This window comes from Salmo salar, chromosome 06, assembly GCF_965601325.2.
Source record: "Salmo salar chromosome 06, fSalSal1, whole genome shotgun sequence".
Classification (NCBI taxonomy): domain Eukaryota; kingdom Metazoa; phylum Chordata; class Actinopteri; order Salmoniformes; family Salmonidae; genus Salmo; species Salmo salar.
The window spans coordinates 11,437,909-11,456,185 of NC_138296.1; the positions used below are offsets into that span (position 1 = coordinate 11,437,909).

Genomic DNA, 18,277 nt, shown 5'->3' on the forward strand with positions numbered 1-18,277 from the left:
ATTCATTTATTTCAATTGATGGATTTCCTTATATGAACAGTAACTCAGTAAAATCTTTGAAATTGTTGCGTTTTGCATCACTAGGTTAATATCTTTTTTGGTATGGCTTATTTAGGCCTAATTATTGTAAACAGTAGCGGATTTAGGTATGGGTGACATGGGCAGCCGCCCAGGGCGACATCTTGCAAAAAAATCGGAATGGTGACATTTGCGCAATCGGTTTTCTATCGCTTATTTGTACATCACGTCAATGATATCATGTTACTGTGTGGGACTGTGGGTCAATTAACCTTGTCGGAGTGGGCGCCCTGATTCTAGTTTGTGAGCTAAGCAGGCTACTGCCTGGGAAGGTCTCCCACTCAGATGTACGAGATTGAGAGGGCGGTGGAGGTAGGTTGGCATCAGGCCTCCCCACTGGAAGCCGGAGGTAGGGGGAGCGGGGGAATCTATCAAATAGCACAACTCTAACTTTGTACAGTACTAATGCAATTAATAAAATCAGTCATACTACGAAATGCTACCTAATAAACCACAATTCATTCATAATACTGTGAATGTATAGTTTCACAGTCATATTGTTGCATTTTTCCCTGGTTTGTGCGAACTCGTTAAGAATAATATAAAACCAGTCTGCACACCACCAAGTTGAATTGGTTTAGCCTTGACTCTTGGTTGACAGTGTTGGGGGATGGGTAATGTATTGATGCTCGAGTGCCAAATCAACACAGATGGACAAGGAAAGGTCTAAACAATCAGTTTAGGAAAAAGAGGAAAGAAGAGGAGAAACGCGCAAAAGATAAAGGTATGCAGCTACTTAAAAAAAGTCTATAGTATGCTGAAATGTTGTATATTTTGTCATATATTCAGTCTTTTGGGGTGTTTTACGCCTAGCGCGGCAGGTAGGCTAGTGGTTGGGCCAGTATCCGAAAAGTTGCTGGATCGAATCCCCGAGCTGACAAGGTAATAAATGGTGTAATAATTTGATTATATTTTGAATTTATATACTAACATTTGTTTCTATTTAACTTTGTTACTTCTTTTTTATATTTATGAGGCGTAATTTTGTATATATTTTTTTTATATTTATATCGTTTTAAATGTTGATTATTTTATGTTTATTTATTGTGTTGTTCCAAATGTCGGGGCTTCGCCCAGGGAGCCATACAAGCCAGAACCGCCACTGATTGTAAATTGCATCATCGGGGACAGGCTATGACAAATGTCATCTGACAGTGTTAATATCATTATTTAGCCTAGACCTATTGCAATATATTGCGTAATAGGTTATGTTAGTTTCCAAAATGGCCAATGATTGTTACATTATTCTAGATTTATTGCGGTCAGATATCCTGTAGAGCTGCAGGTGCAAACCAGAAACCCGGGCTGTTCTGTTCCCATGGAGACAAATTCGCAAGGGACCTCTGACGAGAAACTATACGATAAACAGCCAACCGGACTTTATATGGTAAACCTAATCTTGATCATTCTGTATTTATTATGAAGTAGTTTAGATTAAGTGAACACGAGTCCTGGGGATTACAATAATGACAAAGTGGGATTTTTGTTGACGGCTTGTCTGTAGGCAAGCAGGTTGGATAATATTGGTGCTGGGGAGATTTGTCCTATCCAGTGATGTGACTGAGCTTGATGGCTTTCTGCCAGGCAGACCGGCAAATGAAAGTTGAGAACAAGAGAGGCGATTGAATCCTTCTCCAGGATTTGATTTTACAGTGTTTTTGAAAGAACTGCGAGTTTACGCAATGCCACCTGATTGAGAGGCATATGCTTTCTGTCTGCACACACATCCTCTGGTACCGCGGGCGACGTAAAGCGTTCTGTGTTGACGCCCAGACATGGACATCGGGAAAACATTGGTGATGCTGCGCGACTAAGGGTAATTGTGAAAAGTGATATAATCGTATATATGGTAAATAAATTATGCTAACACCCACTGACTTCATCGACATGATAATGGTAAAATATCTCGCCGGGTTTTGACGGGCTGACCAGGGACACCCCAGGTAGGAAAACCAACGGGATTTGTGTAGGATAGGTTACAGCCATTATGCATTTATTTTATAATCAATGTCAGTGCCACATGACTTGTATTTAGATTGCTTATCTGTTCAAATCTATTTAAATGTACAATTGCATATGACTTTATTACAGCTATAGCAATCGACTATGCATCCATGTTATTAGCCTATTTACCATGTATATGGTAGGTAGGTAGTCTTTGAGGCTAATTGGTGATTTTTTAAAATGTATTTATATTTTTTTATTTAACCTTTATTTAACCAGGAAGGCCAGTTGAGAACAAGTTCTCATTTACAACTGCGACCTGGTCAAGATAAAGCAAAGCAGTGTGACACAAACAACAACACATGGAATAAACAAACGTACAGTCAATAACACAATAGAAAAAGTCTATATACAGTGTGTGCAAATGGCGTAAGGAGGTAAGGCAATAAATAGGCCATAGTAGTGAAGTAATTACAATTTAGCAAATTAACACTGGAGTGATAGATGTGCAGATGATGATGTGCAAGTAGAAATACTGGGGTGAAAAAGTGAGTGAGTTGCGACAGAGAAAGATGGATTTCTTATCCACACTTTATGCATTGGTAGAAAGGCTCTATCTAATAGCCTATTTTTGGGGTATTCATGGAAAACATTTACTCAAGTTAATCCATTTACAATATATATTCAGCCAGTGAGGCTGTCATGCTTTGCTTTGTCCCTCTGCATCCATTATCAGTGGCTGTTTAGACACAGAGCCAATACCACAGCCAGCCAGGGCAGCTGCTGCCTCTGAGTTACTAACAACATCAGACCTCTCTCTCTCTCTCTCTCTCTCTCTCTCTCTCTCTCTCTCTCTCTCTCTCTCTCTCTCTCCCCTTCCCTCCTCATCCCTCTCTCTTTTTCTACCTCCTTACCACCCTACTTCTCATCCCTCTCTCCTTCCTTCCCTCCATCTCATCTATCCCTCCTTCCCTCCCTGTCAACCTCCACACAGGAAGCTGATCTAGCAGAAGGCCCGGTCCACAGCCAGCTAGGCAGGATGACAGAGGGGGTGGAGTTGGAGGCCAGACAGAACCAGACCCAGACCCACAGGACCCACAGGACCAGACAGAACCAGACCCAGGGTGTCACAGTCCTGCTGAGGAGGGGTAGTGGAGGAGAGGGCCCCCAGGGGCCTAAGGGACCCGAGGTTAGAGCAGAGGGGTCCAGGGGGTCTGAGGTTAGGGCAGAGGGGTCCAGGGGGTCCAAGGTTGGCGCAGAGGGATCCAGGGGATCAGAGGATGTGGTAGAGACACGGACGACTCAGGACTGGACCAGGGTGAACCACAGTACTGTGAGGAGGAGCACAGACAGTGACTCGGAGGAGCAGGAGGAAAAGGAGGAGGAAGAGGGTTCCCTCCACCACCACCACCTTACTGGGATACCACCGCACAATGGCCCAACTGGAGAACCAGGGGCTGGGCTGTCTGGGAACGGGTATGCCCAACAGGTGGCCCCAGATGGGGGCTGGGGCTGGGTAGTGCTGGTGGCTACTATCCTGGTCCTGGCTCTAACGCTGGCCTTCCCTTCCTGTATGGGTATCTTTTACACAGAGCTACAGGCTGAGTTCAGCTCCAGCAACACAGAGACGTCCTGGGTGCCTGCTATCATGACTGCTGTGCTGCACGCTGGTGGTGAGGATGCTTCTGTCATTGTACATTGAGGCATTGTTGCATGATTGAACACACACCCTCTCTCTCTCTCTCCGTCACCCTCTCTCTCTCTTTCTCACCCTCTATCACCCTCTCTCTCTCTCTCTCTCTCTCTCACCCACACACACACACACTGACAACTTGTCATTGTCATTGTAGGATTGTACACATCTATTGTAGTGTCTTTATTTGGCTGATTGAAGTAGGCCTACTTCCAATACATAACACTATGTTGCAATGAAAGTACTACAGGTTAATGATTCATTTTGTGTTATCTTTCACCTCAGTGTATGTTGACACAGAAATACACACACACGACACAAACCCACCGGACACACACGGATGAAGTGTTAGTCAGTTTTTCTGGCAGGCTGTAGATTTACAGTAAAGGTGAGGGGTTAGGGTGAAGAGTTCTGGTAACTCTGTGTCTCTTTCCGTGACCCTGCGCCTGTGGGAACGGCCCAGGTTCAGATGTACCACACACACACTGGACACACACACACTGGACACACACTGGACACACACACACTGGACACACACTGGACACACACACACTGGACACACACTGGACACACACTGGACACACACACACTGGACACACACTGGACACACAGAGGGAGTATAGGGTGTTTCCTGGCTGGCTGTGTGTTTAGAGTAAGGGTGATAACTGCGGATGCTGTCTGTTCAGGCCCAGTGTGTGTGTGTGTGAGAGAACGGACGGCCCAGGTTCAGACGTGCCGCGGTGTGTTTGTGTGTTGCGCTGTGTGTGACTCAGCCTCTGTTTGTTATTACAGGGCGGTAGCTCAGGGCCAGACGGGATAGACAGGACCAGTAGTCCATTGTTCTGGTGGCCCAATGTTTATTTATCTATCTATCTCCCTCCCTGACCCTCCCTCCCTCTCATTCCTCCTCTTTCTATCACCCTGACCCTCCCTCCTCTCTCATTCCTCCTCTTTCTATCACCCTGACCCTCCCTCCTCTCTAATTCCTCCTCTTTCAATCACCCTGACCCTCCCTCTCTCTAATTCCTCCTCTTTCAATCACCCTGACCCTCCCTCTCTCTAATTCCTCCTCTTTCTATCACCCTGACCCTCCCTCCCTCTAATTCCTCCTCTTTCTATCACCCTGACCCTCCCTCCTTCTCATTGCTCCTCTTTCAATCACCCTGACCCTCCCTCCCTCTAATTCCTCCTCTTTCAATCACCCTGACTCTCCCTCTCTCTACTTCCTCCTCTTTCTATCGCCTTCCCTCCCTCTCATTCCTCCTCTTTCTATCACCCTGACTCTCCCTCTCTCCACTTCCTCCTCTTTCTATCGCCTTCCCTCCCTCTCATTCCTCCTCTTTCTATCACCCTGACCCTCCCTCCCTCCCTCTCATTCCTCCTCATTCTATCATCCTGACCCTCCCTCTCATTCATCCTCTTTCTATCATCCTGACCCTCCCTCCTTCTAATTCCTCCTCTTTCAATCACCCTGACCCTCCCTCTCTCTCATTCCTCCTCTTTCAATCACCCTGACCCTCCCTCCTTCTAATTCCTCCTCTTTCTATCACCCTGACCCTCCCTCCTTCTAATTCCTCCTCTTTCTATCACCCTGACCCTCCCTCCCTCTCATTCCTCCTCTTTCGATCACCCTGACTCTCCCTCCCTCTCATTCCTCCTCTTTCGATCACCCTGACTCTCCCTCCCTCTCATTCCTCCTCATTCTATCATCCTGACACTCCCTCCCTCTCATTCCTCCTCTTTCTATCACCCTGACCCTCCCTCCCTCCTGTTCCTCCTCTTTCTCTTCCTGCTGAGGAGGACTAAAGCCAAGAGGAACATTAAATGGTGATTCACTGAAGTAATATGATAGTGTAAATCTCCAATTGACCCATCGATATTAGACCTCCAGTTGATCCATCGATATTAGACCTCCAGTTGATCCATCGATATTAGACCTCCAGTTGATCCATCGATATTAGACCTCCAGTTGATCCATCGATATTAGACCTCCAGTTGATACATCGATATTAGACCTCCAGTTGATCCATCGATATTAGACCTCCAGTTGATCCATCGATATTAGACCTCCAGTTGATCCATCGATATTAGACCTCCAGTTGATCCATCGATATTAGACCTCCAGTTGATCCATCGATATTAAGCCTCCAGTTGATCCAATGTCATGACTGTAAATTCTGAATTCATGTAATTATTGTTGCGTAATGTCAGCGTTCTTCATTTCTAGTTGTCAAAGGTTAAATATGTGTGTGGTCTGGTGTGGCTCAGTTGGTAGAGCATGGTGCTTGCAACACCAGGGTTGTGGGTTTGATTCCCACGGGGAACCAGTATGAAAATATATGCACTCATTACTGTAAGTTGCTCTGGATAAGAGTGTCTGCTAAATGGCTCAAATGTAAGTATGTGTTCTAGGCTAGCAGTGCATTTAGTCATCAACTGATGAGAACCAGCATCATGTGTCATATTGGGAAAATGACCGTAGTGCTTGTGTGTCAAACTGGGATTTTTTTTCAGTTGGACCAAGATATTATGATATTCAAGGCTGCAATGATTTTCCAGTGGACAGGGTTGGTTTTAACCGAATTAATCTGGAGGAGACGGAGGGAGAGATGAAAGGGAGGGATGGTTGTAGCGACAGAGGGAGAGATGGAATGTGGATGGAGGGAGAAATAGATGGAGGGATAGTTTCAGAAATAGTCTCGGAAGTCCCAGGGCCAAAGCATATGTCAGAACACTGTTCATGTGGGAGGCAACCTGTCTGCCTAGGGAGACTAAGAAAGAGCTGGAGGGAGGGAGGGATAGGGTTCACCCAGGACTAAGGAACATTCTTAGAGACCAGACTAGACCACATGACTGGAGCAGACATTATCATGACAGAGACCAGACTGGACCACATGACTGGAGCAGACATTATCATGACAGAGACCAGACTGGACCACATGACTGGAGCAGACATTATCATGACAGAGACCAGACTGGACCACATGACTGGAGCAGACATTATCATGACAGAGACCAGACTAGACCACATGACTGGAGCAGACATTGTCATGACAGAGACCAGACTAGACCACATGACTGGAGCAGACATTATCATGACACAGAGACCAGACTGGACCACATGACTGGAGCAGACATTATCATGACACAGAGACCAGACTGGACCACATGACTGGAGCAGACATTATCATGACACAGAGACCAGACTGGACCACATGACTGGAGCAGACATTATCATGACAGAGACCAGACTGGACCACATGACTGGAGCAGACATTATCATGACACAGAGACCAGACTGGACCACATGACTGGAGCAGACATTATCATGACAGAGACCAGACTAGACCACGTGACTGGAGCAGACATTATCATGACAGAGACCAGACCACATGACTGGAGCAGACATTATCATGACAGAGACCAGACCACATGACTGGAGCAGACATTATCATGACATAGACCAGACTAGACCACATGACTGGAGTAAACATTATCATGACAGAGACCAGACTAGACCACATGACTGGAGCAGACATTATCATGACAGAGACCAGACCACATGACTGGAGCAGACATTATCATGACACAGAGACCAGACTGGACCACAAGACTGGAGCAGACATTATCATGACAGAGACCAGACTGGACCACATGACTGGAGCAGACATTATCATGACAGAGACCAGACTGGACCACATGACTGGAGCAGACATTATCATGACACAAGAGCACAGATGAGACGGCACAAAGAATGGACTCATTATTCCCACATCAAAGACAGTACCAAGAGTTCTCAGTACTCTGAATCTCATGTTCGTTTGAATCAATTAGCCTGATAGGTACTCCTGTAAGCTTTGGTCTGTCTTGGAGAGTTGGATTGAAGAGCTGGAAGATGGTCATTCAGATCATGTGTTTCTGACCACATTATTGTAAGAGCCTGTACACATAGCCACCTGTCACAGTCTGGGTAACCTCGTGACCTTTTCCCAGGCTAATTGTGGTTAGCACATATACATAAGCCTGTAACACCAACTAACAAGTCTGGCCGACTGGGGAGTGAACTGATTTGTAGTTTTTTAGTTTGAAGCTTTGGTCCACCAGACGTTCCCAGCATTGGGAGGAAGTGTCTGCTGAACGACGTTACAGAGTGGGTTTCAGCAGCTGTGTTTTAGTGGAAATAAACAGCGTCCTGTCCTCTTTTTGCAGACTATTGTTCCATGTTCAGTGATAATGCATTGATGATGCTAATTAGGGTGATATGATATGCTAATCAGTCCATTGAATGTTTTTGGTGAGTGTGTGGTGTGTGTGTGTGTGTGTGTGTGTGTGTGTGTGTGTGTGTGTGTGTGTGTATTGTGATTGAACATTGTTTTCCTGTCTCTCCAGGTCCACTATGCAGCGTGCTCGTGGAACGCTTTGGTTGCCGGGTAACGGTGATGGTGGGAGGGGTTCTGAGTGGACTAGGCATGGTGGTCAGCGCCCTGGCCAGAACCATCACAGAACTCTACATCACCAGCATCATCGCAGGTCAGAGGGCGCACACACACACACACACACACACACACACACACACACACACACACACACACACACACACACACACACACACACACACACACACACACACACACACACACACACACACACACACACACACTATAAACCCCCCAATATAAGACGTCTCTCCTTCTTTCTATGGGGCATTATGTGTCATCCTCATCAGTTCCTCTGTCCTCCTCTCTCCTCCACATACAGGGTTGGGGTTCTGCCTGTCCTTCCAGCCCTCTGTGACCATGATGGGCCACTACTTTTTGAGGCGGCGGGCATTTGCCAACGCCCTGTCGTCCACTGGCACGGCCCTGGGCCTCAGCACCTTACCCCTGCTGGCCAACTTCCTGCTGGGCCAGTTTGGCTGGAGAGGCAGCTTCCTGGTCCTTGGAGGGCTGCTGTTGAACTGCTGCGTGTGTGGGGCTGTCATGAGGCCCCTGGGGGCTAAACACAGTGGAGCCCAGAGGACACTCACTAACAAGGCTGCCCAGGGGCTCAGCAAGCAACCAATCAAAGGTCCTCTCAAACAGGAGAAGGAGGGACTTAAGGCAAGACTTAGGACAGCGCTCAGTGACCTTGTCGTGTTCCTACGGAGACACATGGCCTTTGATCTGTTGGTCAGTAACGCTCGTTACCGTTCCTACGCCCTGGGAGTGACGTGGATGATGTTGGGATTTGTAGTTCCCCTGGTCTACCTGGTGCCCTATGCTACAGCCAATGGTATGGAACAGGACCGAGCCGCGTTACTGATGGCCATACTGGGCCTAGTTAACATTGCTGTGAGACCCGTGGCGGCTGTCTTCTTCGGCCTGCCACGCTTCAGGTACCGTAGCCTGGATGTTAGAGGTTAGGAGTGGGTCAGCAACTTGACCGGAGGGTTGCTGGTTCGAATCCCAAGCAAGAAAACATTTAATAAAAAATAATGTGATCTGAAAACGAAAATGGATAATAAATTGGTCTTCTCCTCCTCTTCCTCCTCCTCCTCCTCCTCTCAGTGGCAGTGGCTGTTTTGTGTATGTGTTTGCGGTAGCCCTCCTGGTCAACGGGCTGAGTAACAGTATCTGTGGTGCGGCTGCCACCTTCCCCGTGCTCCTGATCTACGTGGTCATCTTTGGTCTGTCCATGTCTGTGATTGGCTCTCTGCTCTTCACGGTGCTGATGGAAACGGTGGAGATGAGCCGGTTCCCCTCTGCCCTGGGTCTCATCAGTATGTTAGAGAGTGGAACACTGCTGATTGGACCGCCCCTCGCAGGTACTGTGTGTATTGCACCTGTCAGGATTGTACTACTATACATTTTGCCATGGGACAAAGATAAACATTTTCAGTTTTACAGCTAATTTTCTTGAATTATGTATATTCTTTTGACATGGCTTATGACATGTTCATATGCTATCTGGGGGTGGGGGGTTGCGGAGGCAATAGGGGTGTGTGGTACACCAGTGGTCAGAATTTCCCCATTGCAATATGTTTCAAATGAAATTGTATTTTTCTCAATGCGCCGGTTATAACAGTGAAATGTTTACTTACAAGCCCTTAACCAACAATGCAGTTAAGAAAAATAAGTGTTAAGTAAAAACTAGATAAGTAGAAAATCTAAGTAATAAAGTGTTTGGTACAGTATGGTCATCTAGTCTATGGCATCTGTTCAAATCCTATGTGTGGATTCTTTGTCTGTGGTACAGAATCAATGACTTCCCCTACTGCATGTTATCTACAGTCTAGTTGTATCATTGTTGGTCAGTAGGTGGTCAGCATAACAACAGGTGCTGGTGTGGTTGACACAGTGACTCATACAGATATACATGTTAAGGTTCTTGTCAAGTTATGCCCAGTATAAACATGTTATGTTATGTGAGGACTGGGGAGGGTATGAGTTATGCCCAGTATAAACCTGTTATGTTATGTGAGGACTGGGGAGGGTATGAGTTATGCCCAGTATAAACCTGTTATGTTTTGTGAGGACTGGGGAGGGTATGAGTTATGCCCAATATAAACCTGTTATGTTATATGAGGACTGGGGAGGGTATGAGTTATGCCCAGTATAAACCTGTTATGTTATATGCGGACTGGGGAGGGTATGAGTTATGCCCAGTATAAACATGTTATATGAGGACTGGGGAGGGTATGAGTTATGCCCAGTATAAACATGTTATATGAGGACTGGGGAGGGTATGAGTTATGCCCAGTATAAACATGTTATAAGAGGACTGGGGAGGGTATGAGTTATGCCCAATATAAACCTGTTATGTTATATGCGGACTGGGGAGGGTATGAGTTATGCCCAGTATAAACCTGTTATGTTATATGAGGACTGGGGAGGGTATGAGTTATGCCCAGTATAAACATGTTATATGAGGACTGGGGAGGGTATGAGTTATGCCCAGTATAAACATGTTATATGAGGACTGGGGAGGGTATGAGTTATGCCCAGTATAAACATGTTATATGAGGACTGGGGAGGGTATGAGTTATGCCCAGTATAAACATGTTATATGAGGACTGGGGAGGGTATGAGTTATGCCCAGTATAAACATGTTATGTTATATGCGGACTGGGGAGGGTATGAGTTATGCCCAGTATAAACCTGTTATGTTATATGAGGACTGGGGAGGGTATGAGTTATGCCCAGTATAAACATGTTATATGAGGACTGGGGAGGGTATGAGTTATGCCCAGTATAAACATGTTATATGAGGACTGGGGAGGGTATGAGTTATGCCCAGTATAAACATGTTATATGAGGACTGGGGAGGGTATGAGTTATGCCCAGTATAAACATGTTATGTTATATGCGGACTGGGGAGGGTATGAGTTATGCCCAGTATAAACCTGTTATGTTATATGAGGACTGGGGAGGGTATGAGTTATGCCCAGTATAAACATGTTATATGAGGACTGGGGAGGGTATGAGTTATGCCCAGTATAAACATGTTATATGAGGACTGGGGAGGGTATGAGTTATGCCCAGTATAAACATGTTATATGAGGACTGGGGAGGGTATGAGTTATGCCCAGTATAAACATGTTATATGAGGACTGGGGAGGGTATGAGTTATGCCCAGTATAAACATATTATATGAGGACTGGGGAGGGTATGAGTTATGCCCAGTATAAACATGTTATATGAGGACTGGGGAGGGTATGAGTTATGCCCAGTATAAACATGTTATATGAGGACTGGGGAGGGTATGAGTTATGCCCAGTATAAACATGTTATATGAGGACTGGGGAGGGTATGAGTTATGCCCAGTATAAACATGTTATATGAGGACTGGGGAGGGTATGAGTTATGCCCAGTATAAACATGTTATATGAGGACTGGGGAGGGTATGAGTTATGCCCAGTATAAACATGTTATATGAGGACTGGGGAGGGTATGAGTTATGCCCAGTATAAACATGTTATATGAGGACTGGGGAGGGTATGAGTTATGCCCAGTATAAACATGTTATATGAGGACTGGGGAGGGTATGAGTTATGCCCAGTATAAACATGTTATAAGAGGACTGGGGAGGGTATGAGTTTTGTCACACAGGGAAATGGAATGTTCTTTCCACTGAATTTCCATGTCTAGCTGGGGATGTTAATGGGTCATGTGCTCTGGTTTCCACAATGTGCGTGTGTGTCTGTGTGTATGCTTGCGTGTGTATCTGTGTGTGCGTGCGTGCATCAGGCGGGTAGGAAGGTCTCGGGGTTGACAGGGAATGGCTCTGTTCTGTCCAGGAGTCAGCTAAATGTTTGCCCAAAGACATAACCCTAAGCGAGAGAGCGAGCGAGAGAGAGAGAGAGGGAGAGAGAGAGAGCGAGAGAGAGAGAGAGAGAGAGTATTTATGCATGTGTGTTCAGGGCAGAGGGTGAGGCAGGCTGACTGGAGGAGGGCGTGGCGTAGTGTACCCCTGCTGAACTCCTAAGGTGGTCTCTGGTTACCAGCGCCATGACAACTCTAATGTCAACGCCTGGTAGAAGCCGACTAGCCCTGTGCTCAGTGATTTCTCTGAACTAGGATCCAGTTCAGAGGAATGTATTATGAGGACACACACTGCCACGCTTAAATATAGCTGTTTTTTCACTGTTATAGCACCACGTGTGGTTGTTGATACAAGCCTTCTAGGAAATGCTTATGTACTGCTTATGAACTGTTTTGTGTGGTTATGAACTTGTTTTGACATGGTAATGTAGGTACCCTTCAAATGAAGTGTTACCCAAGTCTTTTCTAACACTGTGCCTGTTTCCATGTCCCTCTCTTCCAGGCATGTTGGTGGACAGTACAGGACACTACTCTTATGTGTTCTATGCCTGCAGTGGGATTGTCTCCTCCTCTGGCCTCTTCCTCATCGGAGCGTTCTACTATCTGGACAGACAGAAGAAGAGGGAAGAGAAGAAGAGAGCAGGGCCTCCTGCTGCGTACCAACAGAAGCCTGCCATCAGCCTAGTCCCTGACTGCCAGTACAGCCATGTTCCTTCTACACAGGGAGGGAAGCCTGCCATCAGCCTAGTCCCTGACTGCCAGTACAGCCATGTTCCTTCTACACAGGGAGGGAAGCCTGCCATCGGCCTAGTTCCTGACTGCCAGTACAGCCATGTTCCTTCTACACAGGGAGGGAAGCCAGCCATCAGCCTAGTCCCTGACTGCCAGTACAGCCATGTTCCTTCTACACAGGGAGGGAAGCCTGCTATCAGCCTAGTCCCTGACTGCCAGTACAGCCATGTTCCTTCTACACAGGGAGGGAAGCCTGCCATCAGCCTAGTCCCTGACTGCCAGTACAGCCATGTTCCTTCTACACAGGGAGGGAGAGCAGCGGACACTGTTCGTGTCACCAACGTGTGACGTACTAATATGCACGTGTGTAACCCAGTAAGACAAACTGTCTAGCTGCCTGCCATAGAATTACATCTAGAATCAGAATGAAGTAAGGAGGTAGCCTTCCACGAGCCTTGGCCTGTAGGAGCTGCAGCATATCACAGGAACTGCTCACTGTGTAACGCCTCACTATGATGAATCAATGAAGGATAGGATCTCTGTGGTGCCTGCTGTCTGCTGCCTTCAGAGGGAAGAACTGGGAGGTTACACATACACTACAGTTATCATCACTGTGATTCTATGTGTGTACATACGTATCCAGGCATTCACAACATAGATTTAATCTGGATTTGGAAGTCACACTCTGTCACATGCTCTCTCTCTCTCGCTCTCTCTCGCTCTCTCTCTCTCATACACCACCATCTTTATTTCAATAAATATCTTCTGTTTCATCACAGACACATGAGGCTGAATGACACAACATCCCTGTTTCATTCAGACCCTGAATGACAGTGCTGTAAAAGCTGACCAAGCAGTCTAGTAGACGCTACAGTAGGACTGTATAACATACGGCCCACTAGTAGACGCTACAGTAGGACTGTATAACATACGGCCCACTAGTAGACGCTACAGTAGGACTGTATAACATACGGCCCACTAGTAGACGCTACAGTAGGACTGTATAACATACGGCCCACTAGTAGACGCTACAGTAGGACTGTATAACATACGGCCCACTAGTAGACGCTACAGTAGAACTGTATAACATACGGCCCACTAGTAGACGCTACAGTAGGACTGTATAACATACGGCCCACTAGTAGACGCTACAGTAGAACTGTATAACATACGGCCCACTAGTAGACGCTACAGTAGAACTGTATAATATACGCCCACTAGTAGACGCTACAGTAGGACTGTATAACATACGGCCCACTAGTAGACGCTACAGTAGAACTGTATAACATACGGCCCACTAGTAGACGCTACAGTAGGACTGTATAACATATGGCCCACTAGTAGACGCTACAGTAGGACTGTATAACATACGGCCCACTAGTAGACGCTACAGTAGAACTGTATGACATACGGCCCACTAGTAGACGCTACAGTAGGACTGTATAACATACGGCCCACTAGTAGACGCTACAGTAGAACTGTATAACATACGGCCCACTAGTAGACGCTACAGTAAGACTGTATAACATACGGCCCACTAGTAGACGCTACAGTAGAACTGTATAATATACGGCCCACTAGTAGACGCTACAGTAGAACTGTATAACATACGGCCCACTAGTAGACGCTACAGTAGGACTGTCTGACATACGGCCCACTTGTAGACGCTACAGTAGGACTGTCTGACATACGGCCACTAGTTGACGCTACAGTAGAACTGTATAACATACGGCCCACTAGTAGACGCTACAGTAGAACTGTATAACATACGGCCCACTAGTAGACGCTACAGTAGAACTGTATAACATACGGCCCACTAGTAGACGCTACAGTAGGACTGTATAACATACGGTCCACTAGTAGACGCTACAGTAGGACTGTATAACATACGGCCCACTAGTAGACGCTACAGTAGAACTGTATGACATACGGCCCACTAGTAGATGCTACAGTAGAACTGTATAACATATGGCCCACTAGTAGACGCTACAGTAGAACTGTATAACATATACGGCCCACTAGTAGACACTACAGTAGGACTGTATAACATACGGCCCACTAGTAGACGCTACAGTAGAACTGTATAACATACTGCCCACTAGTAGACGCTACAGTAGAACTGTATAACATACGGCCCACTAGTAGACGCTACAGTAGGACTGTATAACATATGGCCCACTAGTAGACGCTACAGTAGAACTGTATAACATATGTTCCACTAGTAGACACAAATAAATATTTGAATTTGTTACATTTTTTGACTAACAACGATCTCAATCGACATTTAAATGATTAAAACCAAATCATAACTATTTAGAAATGATAATGGACCTAAATATAGTCTCTTCACTCTGTCCAGCTAGCTAACAGTAATCATAATGAAAGCTACATTTATAGTCTCTTCACTCTGTCCAGCTAGCTTAGTCATCATAATGAAAGCCACATTTATAGTCTCTTCACTCTGTCCAGCAATAACAGTCATCAAAATGATAGCTAGACCGTCAGGGAGAATCAAACATTCGAAAACCAATGGATAGACATTTTGCACATTTTGACGCCAAGACAGTATATACACATTTTAAGTGCGGCACTCCGGACCTTGGTGAAGACTGAATGCGGCCCGCAGGGCAAAATGAATTGGACCACCCTGTGCTAGAGCAGTGTTACTCACGAATTGCGGCAATTGTACTGCCAATAACATTTTAGTGCTTTAACTGTTTGGCTTTAGGAGGAGATTATGGTTTGTACACTGTCACCGTGACAACACTGTGTATGGCTATGAATGTATTCCTGCACCTTTTTGAATATCCTCTGTGACTTCTTAGATGCCTTGATATAACTGAGAATGAAACAATAGCCTTATGTATGAAAGGATATACAAATATTTTGTATTTTAATCAAATTATTTCTGAAGATTTAATATTGAATGTTTACAGAATATTAAACATTTTCTATAAAAGTAAGTTGATGTGTTCATGTGTCAGTCTTGTTTTATTATCACTGTATAATAATCTGAATTTGAGGGCGGATCGGATTGAATAGGTAACTTTAATACAACGTTCTTGTTAATACAGCTCTTATGTCATTCACTTCCTGCTACTGTCTCGTTTCCTTCCACTCACCTTTACACTCACCTTTATCGCCACCTTGTGGAATGTGTGATGTACAGTTGTTTTAATAATCATCATGACAGCCAAATGACAGTTTGGAAAAATGACCCATGAAGCCTATTTGTCAAATTTGGTGTACTTTTTAAGATATTGTCCAGACTCTGCCACATACTGTATAAGACGTGCCTCCATTAGCGTGTCCTGTCACTCACAACCCATATTCTTGTCATGTCTTATCTGAGTCTTTTTTAACCTGACCAGTTTTTCTACTTTTATTTTTATTTTCTGGTAAACACACAATACTGAAGACTGTGTCCAGTGAAAGCCCTGATCAGTCAAATATCTGATCAGTTACCTGATCAACTGCCTGATCAATTAACTGATCAATTATCTGAAAGTTACCTGATAAATGATCAATTACCTGATATATTATCTGACCAATTACTTGGTCAATTATCTGATAAATTACCAGATCAATTACCTGATCAATTGTCATCTTTGGCCTTTCAGTGTGAGGCTCCTATGATGGTTGGTGAAGTATGTTGGTAGCTTGAGGTTTGAAAGTAAATAGACTAATTCAACTTCATTTTTCACAGTTTCCTTCCCCCAACCTGGGCCAAACAGTGAAAGCCCTGACCACTCAATCATGTTGTCAAGTATCTTCTTCAGTCTTCGGTGACGGGCTACCATGAAGGGCCCTGTTCAGTCTTCGGTGACGGGCTACCATGAAGGGCCCTGTTCAGTCTTCGGTGACAGGATACCATGAAGGGCCCTGTTCAGTCTTCAGTGACAGGATACCATGAAGGGCCCTGTTCAGTCTTCAGTGACAGGATACCATGAAGGGCCCTGTTCAGTCTTCAGTGACAGGATACCATGAAGGGCCCTGTTCAGTCTTCGGTGACAGGATACCATGAAGGGCCCTGTTCAGTCTTCGGTGACAGGATACCATGAAGGGACCTGTTCAGTCTTCAGTGACAGGATACCATGAAGGGACCTGTTCAGTCTTCAGTGACAGGATACCATGAAGGGCCCTGTTCAGTCTTCGGTGACAGGATACCATGAAGGGACCTGTTCAGTCTTCAGTGACAGGATACCATGAAGGGCCCTGTTCAGTCTTCAGTGACAGGATACCATGAAGGGACCTGTTCAGTCTTCAGTGACAGGATACCATGAAGGGACCTGTTCAGTCTTCAGTGACAGGATACCATGAAGGGCCCTGTTCAGTCTTCAGTGACAGGATACCATGAAGGGCCCTGTTCAGTCTTCAGTGACAGGATACCATGAAGGGCCCTGTTCAGTCTTCAGTGACAGGATACCATGAAGGGCCCTGTTCAGTCTTCAGTGACAGGATACCATGAAGGGACCTGTTCAGTCTTCAGTGACAGGATACCATGAAGGGCCCTGTTCAGTCTTCAGTGACAGGATACCATGAAGGGCCCTGTTCAGTCTTCAGTGACAGGATACCATGAAGGGCCCTGTTCAGTCTTCAGTGACAGGATACCATGAAGGGCCCTGTTCAGTCTTCAGTGACAGGATACCATGAAGGGCCCTGTTCAGTCTTCAGTGACAGGATACCATGAAGGGCCCTGTTCAGTCTTCAGTGACAGGATACCATGAAGGGCCCTGTTCAGTCTTCGGTGACAGGATACCATGAAGGGCCCTGTTCAGTCTTCAGTGACAGGATACCATGAAGGGACCTGTTCAGTCTTCAGTGACTGGATACCATGAAGGGCCCTGTTCAGTCTTCAGTGACAGGATACCATGAAGGGCCCTGTTCAGTCTTCAGTGACAGGATACCATGAAGGGCCCTGTTCAGTCTTCAGTGACAGGATACCATGAAGGGCCCTGTTCAGTCTTCAGTGACAGGATACCATGAAGGGACCTGTTCAGTCTTCAGTGACAGGATACCATGAAGGGCCCTGTTCAGTCTTCAGTGACAGGATACCATGAAGGGCCCTGTTCAGTCTTCAGTGACAGGATACCATGAAGGGCCCTGTTCAGTCTTCAGTGACAGGATACCATGAAGGGCCCTGTTCAGTCTTCGGTGACAGGATACCATGAAGGGCCCTGTTCAGTCTTCAGTGACAGGATACCATGAAGGGACCTGTTCAGTCTTCAGTGACTGGATACCATGAAGGGCCCTGTTCAGTCTTCAGTGACAGGATACCATGAAGGGCCCTGTTCAGTCTTCGGTGACAGGATACCATGAAGGGCCCTGTTCAGTCTTCGGTGACAGGATACCATGAAGGGCCCTGTTCAGTCTTCAGTGACAGGATACCATGAAGGGCCCTGTTCAGTCTTCAGTGACAGGATACCATGAAGGGCCCTGTTCAGTCTTCAGTGACAGGATACCATGAAGGGCCCTGTTCAGTCTTCAGTGACAGGATACCATGAAGGTCCCTCCAGTCTCCTGCTCTGTC

At 46.0% G+C, this 18,277-nt stretch overlaps 1 protein-coding gene across 2 annotated transcripts; it reads left to right on the top strand.

Annotated features, from left to right (window-relative positions):
- Nucleotides 1-522: 522 nt before the first annotated feature.
- LOC106606229 (monocarboxylate transporter 6) lies at nt 523-15,710 on the top strand. Of its 2 annotated transcripts, none has more exons than XM_082976322.1 (6): nt 523-802; nt 3,017-3,695; nt 8,105-8,245; nt 8,474-9,089; nt 9,262-9,518; nt 12,518-15,710. In XM_082976322.1, the coding sequence occupies exons 2-6, from the start codon at nt 3,062-3,064 to the stop codon at nt 13,093-13,095; spliced, it is 2,226 nt and encodes a 741-aa protein (XP_082832448.1). In that variant the 5' UTR covers nt 523-802; nt 3,017-3,061; the 3' UTR covers nt 13,096-15,710. The 2 variants fall into 2 exon arrangements, with proteins under 2 accessions (XP_082832448.1, XP_082832449.1); XM_082976323.1 differs by lacking the exon at nt 523-802 and adding an exon at nt 1,345-1,894.
- Nucleotides 15,711-18,277: the final 2,567 nt, after the last annotated feature.